We start from the raw sequence: 12,680 nt of genomic DNA, 5'->3' as shown, positions 1-12,680 counted from the left end.
CTTGGAACATAAGACTATTCCACATCACGGACGAAAAGACAGGCATAGCTGGGACACATGCGAGTGCCCATAGCTACACCTATTGCTTGAAAGAAGTGAGAGGAGCCAAAGGAGAAATTATTTAGAGTGAGGACAAGTTTGTCAGGTGGAGGAGAGTGGTAGTGGAAAGGATCTGGTTGGGTCTGGTGTCCAAAAAGAAACAGGGAGCTCTGAGGCCTTCCTGATGGGGGATGGAGGTGTACAGGGAGTGGACATTAGTGAAAATAAGATGATTGGGCCAGAGAACTTGCAATCATTGAAAAGAATCAAGAGTGTGTGAAGTGTCACAAATATAGGTAGGAAGAGATTGAACCAAGGAGATAAAAACTGACTCAAGGTATGCAATCACAAGTTCAGTGGGGCATGAGCAGGCAGAAACAATGGAACTACCTGGATAGTCAGGTTTGTGGATATTGGGAAGGAGGTAGAAATGGGAGGTGTGGAGTAAGGGAGCTACAATGTTTGTGGCAGTGGATGGGAGAACCCCAGAATCAATAAAGTCCATGATGGTGTGCTAGACAATTCCCTGGTGTTCCTTAGTGTGTCAAAATGTACTAGTTCCAATGTGTCCCAATTAACTGAAATCCACTGCATATTAACTCATTTTAGACAAAGCAACTATATTTACTTAGAATCCTTAGCTTGTCTTGAAATACAGTCCTTGGGCTGTAAAGTGATATTTTCTCCAGTAAGGGTATTTCTAACTAATGTATTAATTCCACAACTCTGGAAACATTAGCAAGGCACACAGATACACCAGCTACACTTATAACCCCAAGTGCAAAAGTTAATTCATTCACTTCAACAAAAGGTCCCTGTGAATGACTCATCAGTTCTTATTTAGGGGTTGGAGGTAGAAATGGTAGGCAACTTCCAGTTCCTGGGCATCAACATCTTAGAGGATCTATACTGGGCCCAACACATCGATATAATCCGTCTCCCTCTGCCATTGAGGAAAACTTCTGGAGGTAGTACTTCAAGAAGGAGGCGTCCATCATTATAGACCCTCATCATTCGGGGAAGCCCCCTTCACTTTACCACCATTGAGGAGAAGCTACAAGAGCCTGCAGACGCACACTCAATGTTTTAGCAACAGCTCCTTCCCCTCCACCATCAGACTTATAAAAGAGCACTACCTCACTGTTCCTCTTCTGCACGTTTTTTTGTAGTAATTTTACGTCTTGCACTAACTGCTGCCACAAAACAACATATTTCATAACAATCAGGGATAATAAACCTGATTCTGACTCTTCTATTGTAAACATCCTTCAGCTGACAAAATACATCTCATCATTAACCGACCATGTGAATATTTAATGATCTTAATACTCAAAACCATTTATGAAGACTTATGTAGAAACAAGACATATAGAAGTTAATTCACTATTAGATGTAAAACTATCCTTTTATTACAGAACATAGAATATAGAACAATACAGCACAGTACAGGCCCTTCGGCCCATAACGTTCTGCCAACCCTTAAAAGCTGCCTTAAAAACTCAGGCAGTGAATTCCGCGCACCAGGCACTCTCTATTCCTCTAATATCCCCCTTGAACTTCCCTCCCCTTACCTTAAAAGCTATGTCCTCTTGTATTGAGCAGTGGTGCCCTGGGGAAGAGGCATTGGCTGTCCACTCTATCTATACCTCTTAATATCTTGTACAGAAATATATTTTAACTCTAATAACTCCAAACATACCGAGAGACATATACTATATTACTGTAGTTATATGCTAATAGCAACTCCTTAGCCTAATCTCCACCACATGGTATACAGCAATAACTGTGTATTCTTATATTCTGCTGAAGTGTTCAAATTAATCATGAAATCACCTAAACTTCAAATAATGCTTAACGTATTGTGATTACCTTTTCATTTCTCATAATGAACAATTCAGCATATCTTCAATTGACTATTTTAGTCAATCGCCATCCAAGAAATTTGATTCTGTTCAAAATACCACTATTATATGCTGATCACGAACCGAAGACTATCCAAATGGTTCTATAGCTGGAGACATCAACAGCATCTTCTAATTTGAAAAGAGCCTATACACATTATTTGAGTGTCACCGCTGGTCTTGAGAACTATATTTATTTTATATAATTATTTTCTACATAATCTGTTGTAGTGAACAATAATTAAATTCAATTAAGCAGATGTTCAATGATTAAGATACACACATTCCTCTGGAGAGTAAAAGGTAAATAGTTTTTAATTAGAGTAAACATGTGCATTAAAAGCCTGGTTTATGTGATAGAGTGTACCTATAATTCTCGATTCAATGACCACTGTTTACAGAATGTCAAGCTTCTTTAGATTCCTTGATAGGTGTTGGAATGAATTATTTGAGGTTTTATTTAGTCAACCAAATAAAGTTACAACACCACGATGTAATCATGCTCCAAAATTCACAGATGTAAGATATCAAACACATCTTTCAGTAACAATTTCCACTGTAAATGTCATAAGGATCTTCACAGCGAAGTAAAGATAAAAGAAAATGTGTGACTAAGTCAAAAGTTTTAACAAGTGCAATCAAAAGTTTGTTCAATCAAATGAACCTTAAAGAAGATTTTGAAAGATAATAAATGACAATAACAAACCTTCCATTTAAAGAGCATTTTAATTGAGCAAAGATATCCTATAGTGCTTCACAGTAGCTTTATCAAGTAAAGACAAACTGATGACAAAACTAATGAGAAGAGAGACCGCTAACCAAAATCTCTATACATTACTAAGCTTTTTTTTTTGAGGGAAGAGAGGCTCGCAGGTTATGAAGAGAATTAGAACATAGTGCCTTGGACACAGAAGGCACAGCCACCAATGGTCATAGAACACAACAGCAAAAAAACAGGCCATTTGGCCCATCTAGTCCATGCCGAACCAATAATCGGCCGATTCCCATCAACCTGCACCCCAGACCGTAGCCCTCCATGCCCTTCCCATCTATGTGCATATCCAAAATTCTCTTAAACATTGAAATCAAATGCACATCCACCACTTGCTCTGGCAGCTTGTTACACACTCTTACTTCTCTCTGAGTGGAGAAGTTCCCCCTCATGTTCTTAAACTTTCAACTTCCACCTTAATCCATGACCTCTCATTCTAGTCTCACCCAAACTTAGTGGAAAAAGTCTGCTTGCATTAACCTATCTATACCCCTCATAATTGTGTATACCTCTATTAAACATCCCCTCAATCTTCTACTTTCCTGGGAGTAAAGTCATAACCTATTCAACCTTTCCCTGTAACTCAGGTCCTCAAGTCCCAGCAACATCCTTGTAAACTTTCTCTGCACTTTTTCAATCTTATTTACATCTTTCCAGTAGGTAAGTGACCAAAACTGCACACAATACTCCAAGTTAGAACTGACCAATGTCTTATACAATTTCAACATAACATCCCAACTACTGTACTCAATACGATGACTTATGAAGGCCAATGTGCTGAAAGCTTTCTTAACGACTTAGTGATGCCACGTTCAAGGATTATGGACCTGTATTCCCAGATCCCTGTTCTACCACAATCTTCTGTGCCCTACTGCTCACCATATAAGACCTACCCTAGTTGGACCTCCCAAAGTACAACACCTCAGACTGCATTAAATTCCATTTGCCATTTTTCAGCCCAGTCTTCCAGCTGGTCCAGATCCCACTACAAGCTTTGATAGTCTTCCTCGCTGTCCACAACACCCCCAATCTTGTTGTCAATTGTGAATTGAACAGCACAAGGTAGGGCATGGGGAAAAAATATTTCAAGATCTCATGAAGAACAATAGAGCAGAATAACAGGAATGCATTGAAGTAGATGTGTTCAGAGATTTTAAAAAATGAAGTGACAAGTGTTTCAACAGCTGATGAGCTAATACAGGGATGGTGTTGAGTAATGTTAAGGAAGCAAAAATAAACAGGCAGTGATGGTATTAAATCCAAAAACACTGCATTTGAGGTCCAACTTTTCACCAGGCTATAAACAGTCTAGTTCAGGTACAGGCAGTTGGCAAAGAGCCAGTGACATAGAAACAGACATTGAAGTCATGGTTGCAGTCTTCCCAAGGCAGCTCAGTATTAGAAGGCAGCAACATCTACAATGACATGCAGGGCCTTGGAAAGAGAAGCATGATGCCCAGGGCAAGTGAAACACCTACAATGCAATCTGGCATTGGGGCCAAATTGGGAAGCAAAGGTTAATGCCTGACTGTAACTGGAACAAATTTAAAGGAGTCTTTGAAAGGGAATGTCAATAAAAGTAGATTGCAGTTAGTAACAATTTATTTAAGGTGACGATTTGGATTTTAAAGACTGATAGATGAGGAGCAAAGATAAATGAGGATTTGAAGGTGGAGCATTGTGATGATGGCACTAAATGGCGATTCCTTTGCTTGCATCTTTGGAAACAGCTCTATTTCCATCTTTAATATCTTTACTTTTCTCTTTCAGGGCTCTTTTGAAGAGTCTGACCTGGAGTTATACCCTGACTACAGTTCTTTGCGAGAATGGGACCCACTCTTGGAGTTTCATAACCAGCCATTGTTGTTCTGCACACCAAGGACTCAGCCTAAGAGTCCGGCTCGGATTTGGAAGCCTAGGATCTCGGGGCTCTGGAGACGGGCAGATCGAGGGTCAGTGTCACAACAGGAGACCCGTGCGTCATCAGGAGAGTCAGAATATCTGCAGTTGTGTGCCCAGATATTTGGGTGCAGAGCTCAAAAAAAGTGACGTGGCGGACTTTTAACATCGTAAACCAGCAAGTTCTTATGTCTCCCCACTCACTGGGAAAACGGAGACACCTCTTTCTCCCTTATTAGGGAGAGTGAGAACCTGTGGTACGTCTAATACCAGGTGAAATGCAAAGTCTTTGGGGTAACTGCAAGTCTGCGTCTTTGCTGTTGCTTTGCTCATGCTTGGGTACTCGGTGGCGGGTGCCAATGCCTTTTTTTGCCAGTGGGGGAAGAGGAGATTGTTTCTTACTGCCACTTACATGTGGGGGGAGAACCTTGGGGTTCTGTCATTCATTCTTTGGGGCACTCCTCTGTTTTTGTGAATGGTTGCAAGGAAAAGCATTTCAGGATGTACAATGTATACATTTTTCCTGACGTTAAATTGTACCTCTGAAAACTCTGAATTAAGTTACGACAAGTTGAGTTACGCTGGCTTGGTTCTTGGACAGCAACAAAGAGAATATTGAGAAAGCTAGTTCAAAGGTAATGTGTGCGTGCACTTTAACAGTTAGGCACTGGCATGAAGATGGAGATAAGCAATGCAGCACAAGAGGTAAGGCAGGCAGTTTGAAGGCCAATTCTGCCCAAATGAGGCTGGGCATGAGTTATTCAGAAAGACTGGCAATTATTTCTGGGATGAAAATGACACACACTTAATAAAATTAATTCACCTGCATAAGCAAGATGTGATTACGTGCAGGATAATAGATACTACAGAAAAAGATAATTTGCCGTCCAATACTGATTAAAACTGGACCTAATCATTTGAATTGCTTTACTGAACGAAAGCATGCAGATGACTAAAAAAAGATGTACAAGTACAAATCCTTATCCATTTCCAGAAGTTAATACGAGAACACAACTGAAGAAAATTGGCTGGACGATACCAATGTTCCAGCTCTTAATATCCCTTGATGAACTGAACAAATATTTTGTAAGTTTAATTGACTCCAGATCCAAATTATTTTGTGGGGCATAATTTAAGCCATTAAATCTAAGTACTGTATTAATCTAATGAGTCTATGCTGTAGAGTAATAATTTCAATGAGAAAGAGGTGATGGTGAACAATGAAAAGATATGATAATAAGTTACTTTATTATTCAGTCACATCGGGGCATGAATTGGAGAGGAACTTGGAGTCATCTTCTCCAATTCATGGGTTTCTGGCTTGCTGTAGCAAGTTGGTACTTGTTACACAGATTGGTACAGATGCCACACACAGGAGCCATACTGCACAGAAGATTGATGTCAATTTTGGCAGGTAGAGCACCAATCAAATTCATTCTGGATAATACTGTCATTGATAACTATAAAAAGATCTTGAAAAACAAGGAAGGTGAAATGTATCATGGTCAACATTACACGATTCATGGCTTGCATCAAGAGGTAGGTGTTACAAACAGAATAGGGGATCAATTCAAAGAATTCAAAAGCTTTGAAGAAATCTTGAATGACAAGTGTTTTCCATATTTATTCATTTACATTATGTGGGCACAGCTGACAAAGTCAGCATTAGTTAACCTTGATCCAGATGTTAGGCAATAGTGTTGGTGAACTATGTTCTTGAACTATTGCAGTCCCTCTGATGGAAATATTCCTACAATGGGGTTTTTATAGTTATCAACCACAGTTTGATCTGGGATTCAGATCCAATGACAAGACAGTAACCTGAATTTATTTCTAAGTCAGCGCTGGTTGTGATTTGAAGTGAAACCAGTAGATGGTGCTATTCCCATTTTTTTATATATATATATATGCTATCCTTATCCTCGTCCTTGGGTGGGTTTGAGAAGTCAGAGTAACCTAGGCAACTTAATGTAGTGCATTTTGAAGATGTGCATGCTGTAGCCAAGGTGTACCAATGGTGAAGGAAGTGAATCATTTGAGTGGTAGATTTGGTGACAATTAAGAAGACTGTTTTCTCCAGGATAACATCAATCTTCTTTAGTTATTGCTGCAGCTGCACTTATTCAAGCAAGTGAAGAGAAATGCATAATACTCCTAATGTATCGATGTATCTTGCAGTTAGGAAGGGCTTTAGAGTATTAGGTGGTGAGCTACCCAGCTTCTGACCTACTCCTGTGGTTACTGAATTTATATGCTAGTACAATTAAATTTATAGTCAATGGGAACACCCCCTTCCCCTACTCCACCCTCCAAACCAGTCATGATTAGTGACAGAAAAGGCAATGCTACCGAATGCAAGTTGTGAATGGTTAAACTCCCGCTTGCTGGAGATGGACATTGTCTGCACCTTGTGTAAGAGAATGCAATTTTTATGTGAATGTTTCTAGGCCCTGCATTGTGTTGGCATAACTTGCTTCATTTTCTGATGCATTACAGGTGTCCCCCGCTTTACGCCACTTTGTTTTTACAAAAGACCTACATTAGTAACCTGTTTTCACATTACAAAGAGGATTTTCGCTTTTACGAAATTTTTTCCCATATAAATTAATGGTTCTTTGCTTTACGCCATTTCAGCTTAAGAAAGGTTTCATAGGAACGCTCTACCTTTGGAAAGTGGGGGGGGTGGGGGAAAGACACCCGTATAGATGCAGGCATCAGTAGACGTGCAGTTCTGAATCTTTGATGAAAGTCACAGGTGGAGTAGCTGAAAATGTGCGATTCTAAACTACTACGTAGAGGAACTGCTGCAGAGTTGTTCTGAGGTTGGGTTGATTGACCTCTGATGATCACAACTATGTTCTTTTAAATATGACCAATCGTTGGTGTAGTTTTTCCTCTTGTTAACCATTGACTTGTTTTACCAGGGTTCCTCCCTTACACACAAATGGTGACTTAATGTCACATGTAATCACTTTTACCTCACAGTTGGAAATCAACTCTGTCTGTGTTTGGGCCAAGGCTGTGACCTGGCTGCAGTGCAAGCCCCAGGTACAAGACGTAACAACACATTCCAATACTTGAGACAAGAACATAAGAGAGATGGAGATTCAGGGAAGGTCAAATGTGAGTTTAGGGGGAATGTTTAAAAGAAACGGGATTATTTTATTTAAAAAAAACAATAACAATGATAATTAATGTGGAGCCATGAAGAGAAGTAGTATGTTTAATTTGAGGCTTTGTTTGATTCACCATTTCTTGTTCCTATACTGTGCAGAATGGTCAATATTCTAAATATGAAGTATGCAACCATAATCATTGTTGTCTTCCTTGATCACTCCACCGCCACCATCCTGATTACACCATGCTTTGTCATCACCTAGTAGCTGGAATATTGACCCTCCCCATTCCATCCTCTCATGCCCATGTAATTACATCTGTTGTGTCCCACGATTGCACTTTTGGTCCATAATTCTCTTCTACACGGACAATCTAATCCACCAATAAGTTCTTTTTTTGTCTCCCCACTATCAGCTTCGATTCTAGACCAGCCCCTGTATCATCCAGTAACTTGTGTTCATTCAGAGACTCCAATGAGGTACAACTTCTCAGTACTAATGAGTAGTCACAGGTCTGAAAAGATAATCAGAGACACAAGAGGCTGGAATCTGAGGCAACCAACAGTCTGAAGAACTCAGCAGGTCAAGAGACATCTGTGGGAGGAAAAGGAAACATTGATATTTCTTTCCTCCTCCAGCTACTGCTTGGCCAGCTGAGTCCTTCGAGCAGACGGTTTGTTGAAAAGTTTCTCTGTCTTTAGATGAGGTCAACAAGAACAGAGTGTTTTCAACATTCTGTTTATATTTCAGATTTCCAGCATCTGTAAGTTTTTTTTTAAACAACCATCACACCTTGCATTTCATTTAGCCATCACTCCAAGTCCTCATTCGAAAATCAATGACTGACCTCTCTCCACCCATCCACTCTACTCTTTTCCTCCATACCTGCTGTTAATGAGACAAGTACAACCTTTCCATCAGTGGTATCATTATCACTCAACCATCCCTCTTGGGTTATTTTCTTCTAAAATCCCCTGCTTATACTGTACTATACAAAAAGTAGCCAACCCTTTCTAACAATTCCCCTTTTAATTAAATATCTTAAAATACACCAATATCTTAAATGCTCAGGTGTCTCACATTGAAATTATCCAGAGCTTCCAGATTGTAACATTACTAAAATATGAACACAAATGATTTTTTATTTTTCCACTTCGTGAGTCCTGTCATTTACTGTTTCAAATGTCCAAAAATGAAAGTTAATCCGTTCTCTAATAATAAAGAATTTTGTGCTCTGGACAAATTACATAGATGGGCGTCACCCATGCAGAGAACCCTTCAGCCTAAGGCCATCGCTTCATTTATCTCTCTGTTGTCTCAAATTCATACATAAGCGACTTTATTGATTGCCTCGTAAGACGATGCCGGCAATAATGTTATAATGCTCCCCCGGAGAAACTACTGGACGACAAAACTACAGTTGATGGCATCACAATTCAGACACGCCGCTGACCAAATTATATCAGACATAGGAGGCTTTTTGTTCGTCTGTCTAGACTGGTATTGAGAGACGTCACCAAGTTGAAAGACACTGTAATTTCACATCAGAGTCTCCATACATCAAACGGGGAGTCTACGACAAAGTAATAAAGAACTCTACGTACTAGAATTTTAATCGCTGTAGTTCTTGTTTTACCTATAACTATTGGGAACACCGTTCCCAGGAGTATTATAAACATGTAAGTGGAACACCCTTAGTAATTCCACCCACAGCATCCAGTTCGTGGAATTAGAGTTTGACCCATAAGGTGTGTCTCAATGATGGCGCTTTGTGCTATGAAGGCTCTTTTTTCTCTCGGTTCAATCTATCCGGCCCCTCCCATTGCATACAAAAAGAATCTGTTCCCTCCATCTACAATCGTATATATTCATCCAACACCCAGAGTTACAGGCTTTTGTCCTTGAACTGTGATCTGACCATGAATTAACCGCTTCTGTTTAAATCAGCTTCCCTTTCTTTGTAAGTCCACAAGGCTGCAAGTTGCTTACAAGATGCTTCAAGACCATATTGATCATTCTATCGACCTCGTCTTTTCGCTAGAGCAGCCACACCCACATTGTCTGAAACCATTTGTTCGCTTACAACTTCTTTTCTCTCTGAACGTACACAGTCCCCTATCAAGTCCAACCACAATCGGTAACGTTTATTTTAAAATTAAAAAGAAATAGTGAGGTAACGATGGACATCGCTTTAAGATCACCTTCAGGGGCCCTTCGCCGCCATAATCCAATTTTAGCCAGTACAGCCTTACTCCCAAAGTGGATGCAGTCAAACACCATTTCCCTTAACCCACCCCGTTTCCCCAAGGTAGCGGTATAGAAGGCACACACACACACAGAGACACACATAGGGACGCTAGCGCCCTTCCTTCCCCAATGAAAGAGCTTACCGTTACGCGGTGCATGTCCTGGCCGTCTTGGTTGGACATGTTTGCTTGCACTTTATTGTGAGAGAGGGGAGGTAAAGAGTAGATTTTAGGCTCTAAACTGGGCTGCCAAATTTGACCTTACAAACTCGCTCCTTTCGGAAAGCAGTATTTATTAATTAAAGTATTTCAGTGTTCCGGTGTAGATGTCTGCGGCCGTCCAGAGGGAGTTAGCAAAGAGCTCCTCCTAGCGGCTGCCAGCCTTAATGGAGACGCGAGTCACCTCAGGAAGCACTTCCCACCAGCCACCCAGGGATCTCTACACACTGACGAAATAAATTCAGCAGCAATGCTGTCGTTTTCTCTCTCTCTCTCTTTCAACGGGTAATGAAATCATTATAACAGGAACTTTCCGTCCCTACCCCTTCAGGATAACGGGAAGTTACTTTAAAATGCCATGTTCACTCTTCCCAGCCATTCTCCCCTGATGGATCTTTTGTAAACCATCCTGTAAAATGTGTTCAGCGCGCCTCGTTTCGCAGCATGCTCCCCCTCTGACCTTCCATCCCCAAATTTCCCAAATTAAAATTCAAATACCAGCGGGGCAGCCTCTACAAGAGGAGACAGTGCTGCATTTATTCTGTTTTGTTATGAAACCCTTAGGTTGGCTTTGTTTAACTTGATCGAAGGAATTGTTGAGAAGACGGGACTGAAATGTCGTGGGTTAATAAACGAAGTGAAAGCCTGCCCTTATATTTCGAAACACCCGGGCGTTAAAATAAAACGCAAAAGGAAGGAGTCACGCCGCCACAGACAATAGCTCTCCAGTGGCAACTGCAAGAGGGTGGGGAAGTGCTTAAAGTCCAGCCGGATTCCGCCAAAGTGATTGCAGCGTGAACCAAGCGCGGAACCCCGAGGGGCCTCTTTCCTTCCCCTCCTCTGGTCGCCTGCTTCCAGCTGAATAAACACCAAACAAAAGAATCAGTTTACTTTAAAGCAGGCACTTTTAACCAGGAATGGATGTTAAATCCCTCCTCCTCGCTGACTGAAAGCCACCTTAAAGCCCACGTTGTATCACGACTTTCAATTTAATCCAATCATGACGTGTTTAAAATGAAGCCTCTTCCCAGTGACTTTGGAAACTGGATGGGATGGTTGGATTGTTACATGAGTAGGAACTTTTTTCGTGTGTGTGATGTTGGCGTCGTTTAACGATAATGATGTTGATGATGATGATAGGGTGGAGGTTCGGCGTGTACCTTGCCTGGTTCCCAGCCCTGGAGCAGCTCCTTGGCCGCCGCAGCTTTGATCTCCAGCGGGGCCCTCTCTTCCCTTTCGCTGGGAGAACTGATGACTGAGCCGGAGATCTCACTGATGTCGCTGGCAGTTTCGCTCATTCCGTCCGATTCCGGGGACAGGATGTCATGCCGGCTGGAGCTCCTGGATGCCTTGGAGCTCCGTCGCCCGACGCTGTAGGCATCGAAATCTATTGTCTTACTCTCATATGCACCTTCCACGGTGCAGAACATGCCTCCGTATTTCTGCCGGGGTGTTTGGGCCGTGGTACCCGGTCTCGCCAGGTACACCGGGAGATCATCCTCCTTGTTCCAGTGTCTCTTGCCATCAGCCATCCTGTGCGCACACTCTCTGAGAAAGAGAGAATCGGCTCGATTTCTCTCACCCAACTCCCTGCAACACTCACACTTTCACACCCTCACACACCTACATCAGCAATAAAAAGGAACCCAAATGGAACCCAGTCAGCATCTAGCAAGTCTGAAACCTCTAGTGACAGCAGATTGCATCCAAAGCTTCTGACACGGAAGTAATAGATCTGCATAAATGCAAAGGAAAGTGTCGCTGTTGGTTCGCCAGGTTCTTTTTTTGGTCATTCCTCCCTCTGAGGAGGAGCTTTGGAATGTATTCTGAGTGGGAGTTGGGAGGGCGAGGGGTGGTTTGGCTGAAAGCAGCAGCATCGAAACGATCGATCAAAACGTCCCCGGATGATCAGCATTCCGCGCACGGTGAGCTATCCTTTCAGCACCGTCCCCACAGTGGCGGGCGGTGGGGGTGGGGATTCAGGCAGCGGCGTCGGGCTGATGTCACGCTTTGCCTGGAAAATAGTCGTATTAGTTTTAAAACAGACGCGCGTCCTGACCTGTCTGCAAACGGAGTGTGCGCACACGGACTTTCCTTGGGCTAATCACATCTAAGCAAAGGACAACGTTCAATTGATTACCTTAGATAACATTTTCAAAACGTTCGCTTGTGGCTGAAGAACTTACCAAGGTAACCTCGTATACACTTACATATGAACGAAAATTAGTGATGTAGTTACAACCCACTACGAAATATTATGAGAACTGGAAGTAAATTTAGGCCCATGTAAAATAGCCGTTGTGAAATCATCACGTGCGATTTATATCTGAACAGCAACTCTAACTTCTGGCCTACAAGCCATCAATAAAACCGAAGGACAGTGCTGGTACCAAAATAACGAGAAGTCAAAGTCCAATGTAAATTTATTCTCTAAAAACATATATGTCACCATATACAACTCTTGAGATTCGTTTTTTTGTGGGCATAC

At 41.7% G+C, this 12,680-nt stretch overlaps 1 protein-coding gene across 2 annotated transcripts in view; it reads right to left on the bottom strand.

Moving 5' to 3' along the window:
• Positions 1–11,940, bottom strand: part of LOC132391713 (dihydropyrimidinase-related protein 1-like) — a 63,541-nt gene extending 51,601 nt beyond the window's left edge. The window contains exon 1 of one of the 2 annotated variants that reach the window (XM_059965269.1): positions 11,353–11,940. In XM_059965269.1, coding sequence (XP_059821252.1) covers positions 11,353–11,724 — 372 coding nt within the window. In that variant the 5' untranslated portion in view covers positions 11,725–11,940. Of the gene's footprint in view, positions 1–10,117; positions 10,314–11,352 lie in introns of those variants that run through there. The other variant, XM_059965268.1, reaches the window with a different exon arrangement.
• Positions 11,941–12,680: the final 740 nt, after the last annotated feature.

The sequence above is a fragment of the Hypanus sabinus genome, chromosome 3 (assembly GCF_030144855.1).
Source record: "Hypanus sabinus isolate sHypSab1 chromosome 3, sHypSab1.hap1, whole genome shotgun sequence".
Classification (NCBI taxonomy): domain Eukaryota; kingdom Metazoa; phylum Chordata; class Chondrichthyes; order Myliobatiformes; family Dasyatidae; genus Hypanus; species Hypanus sabinus.
This window is presented reverse-complemented; position numbering and strand designations above follow the sequence as displayed.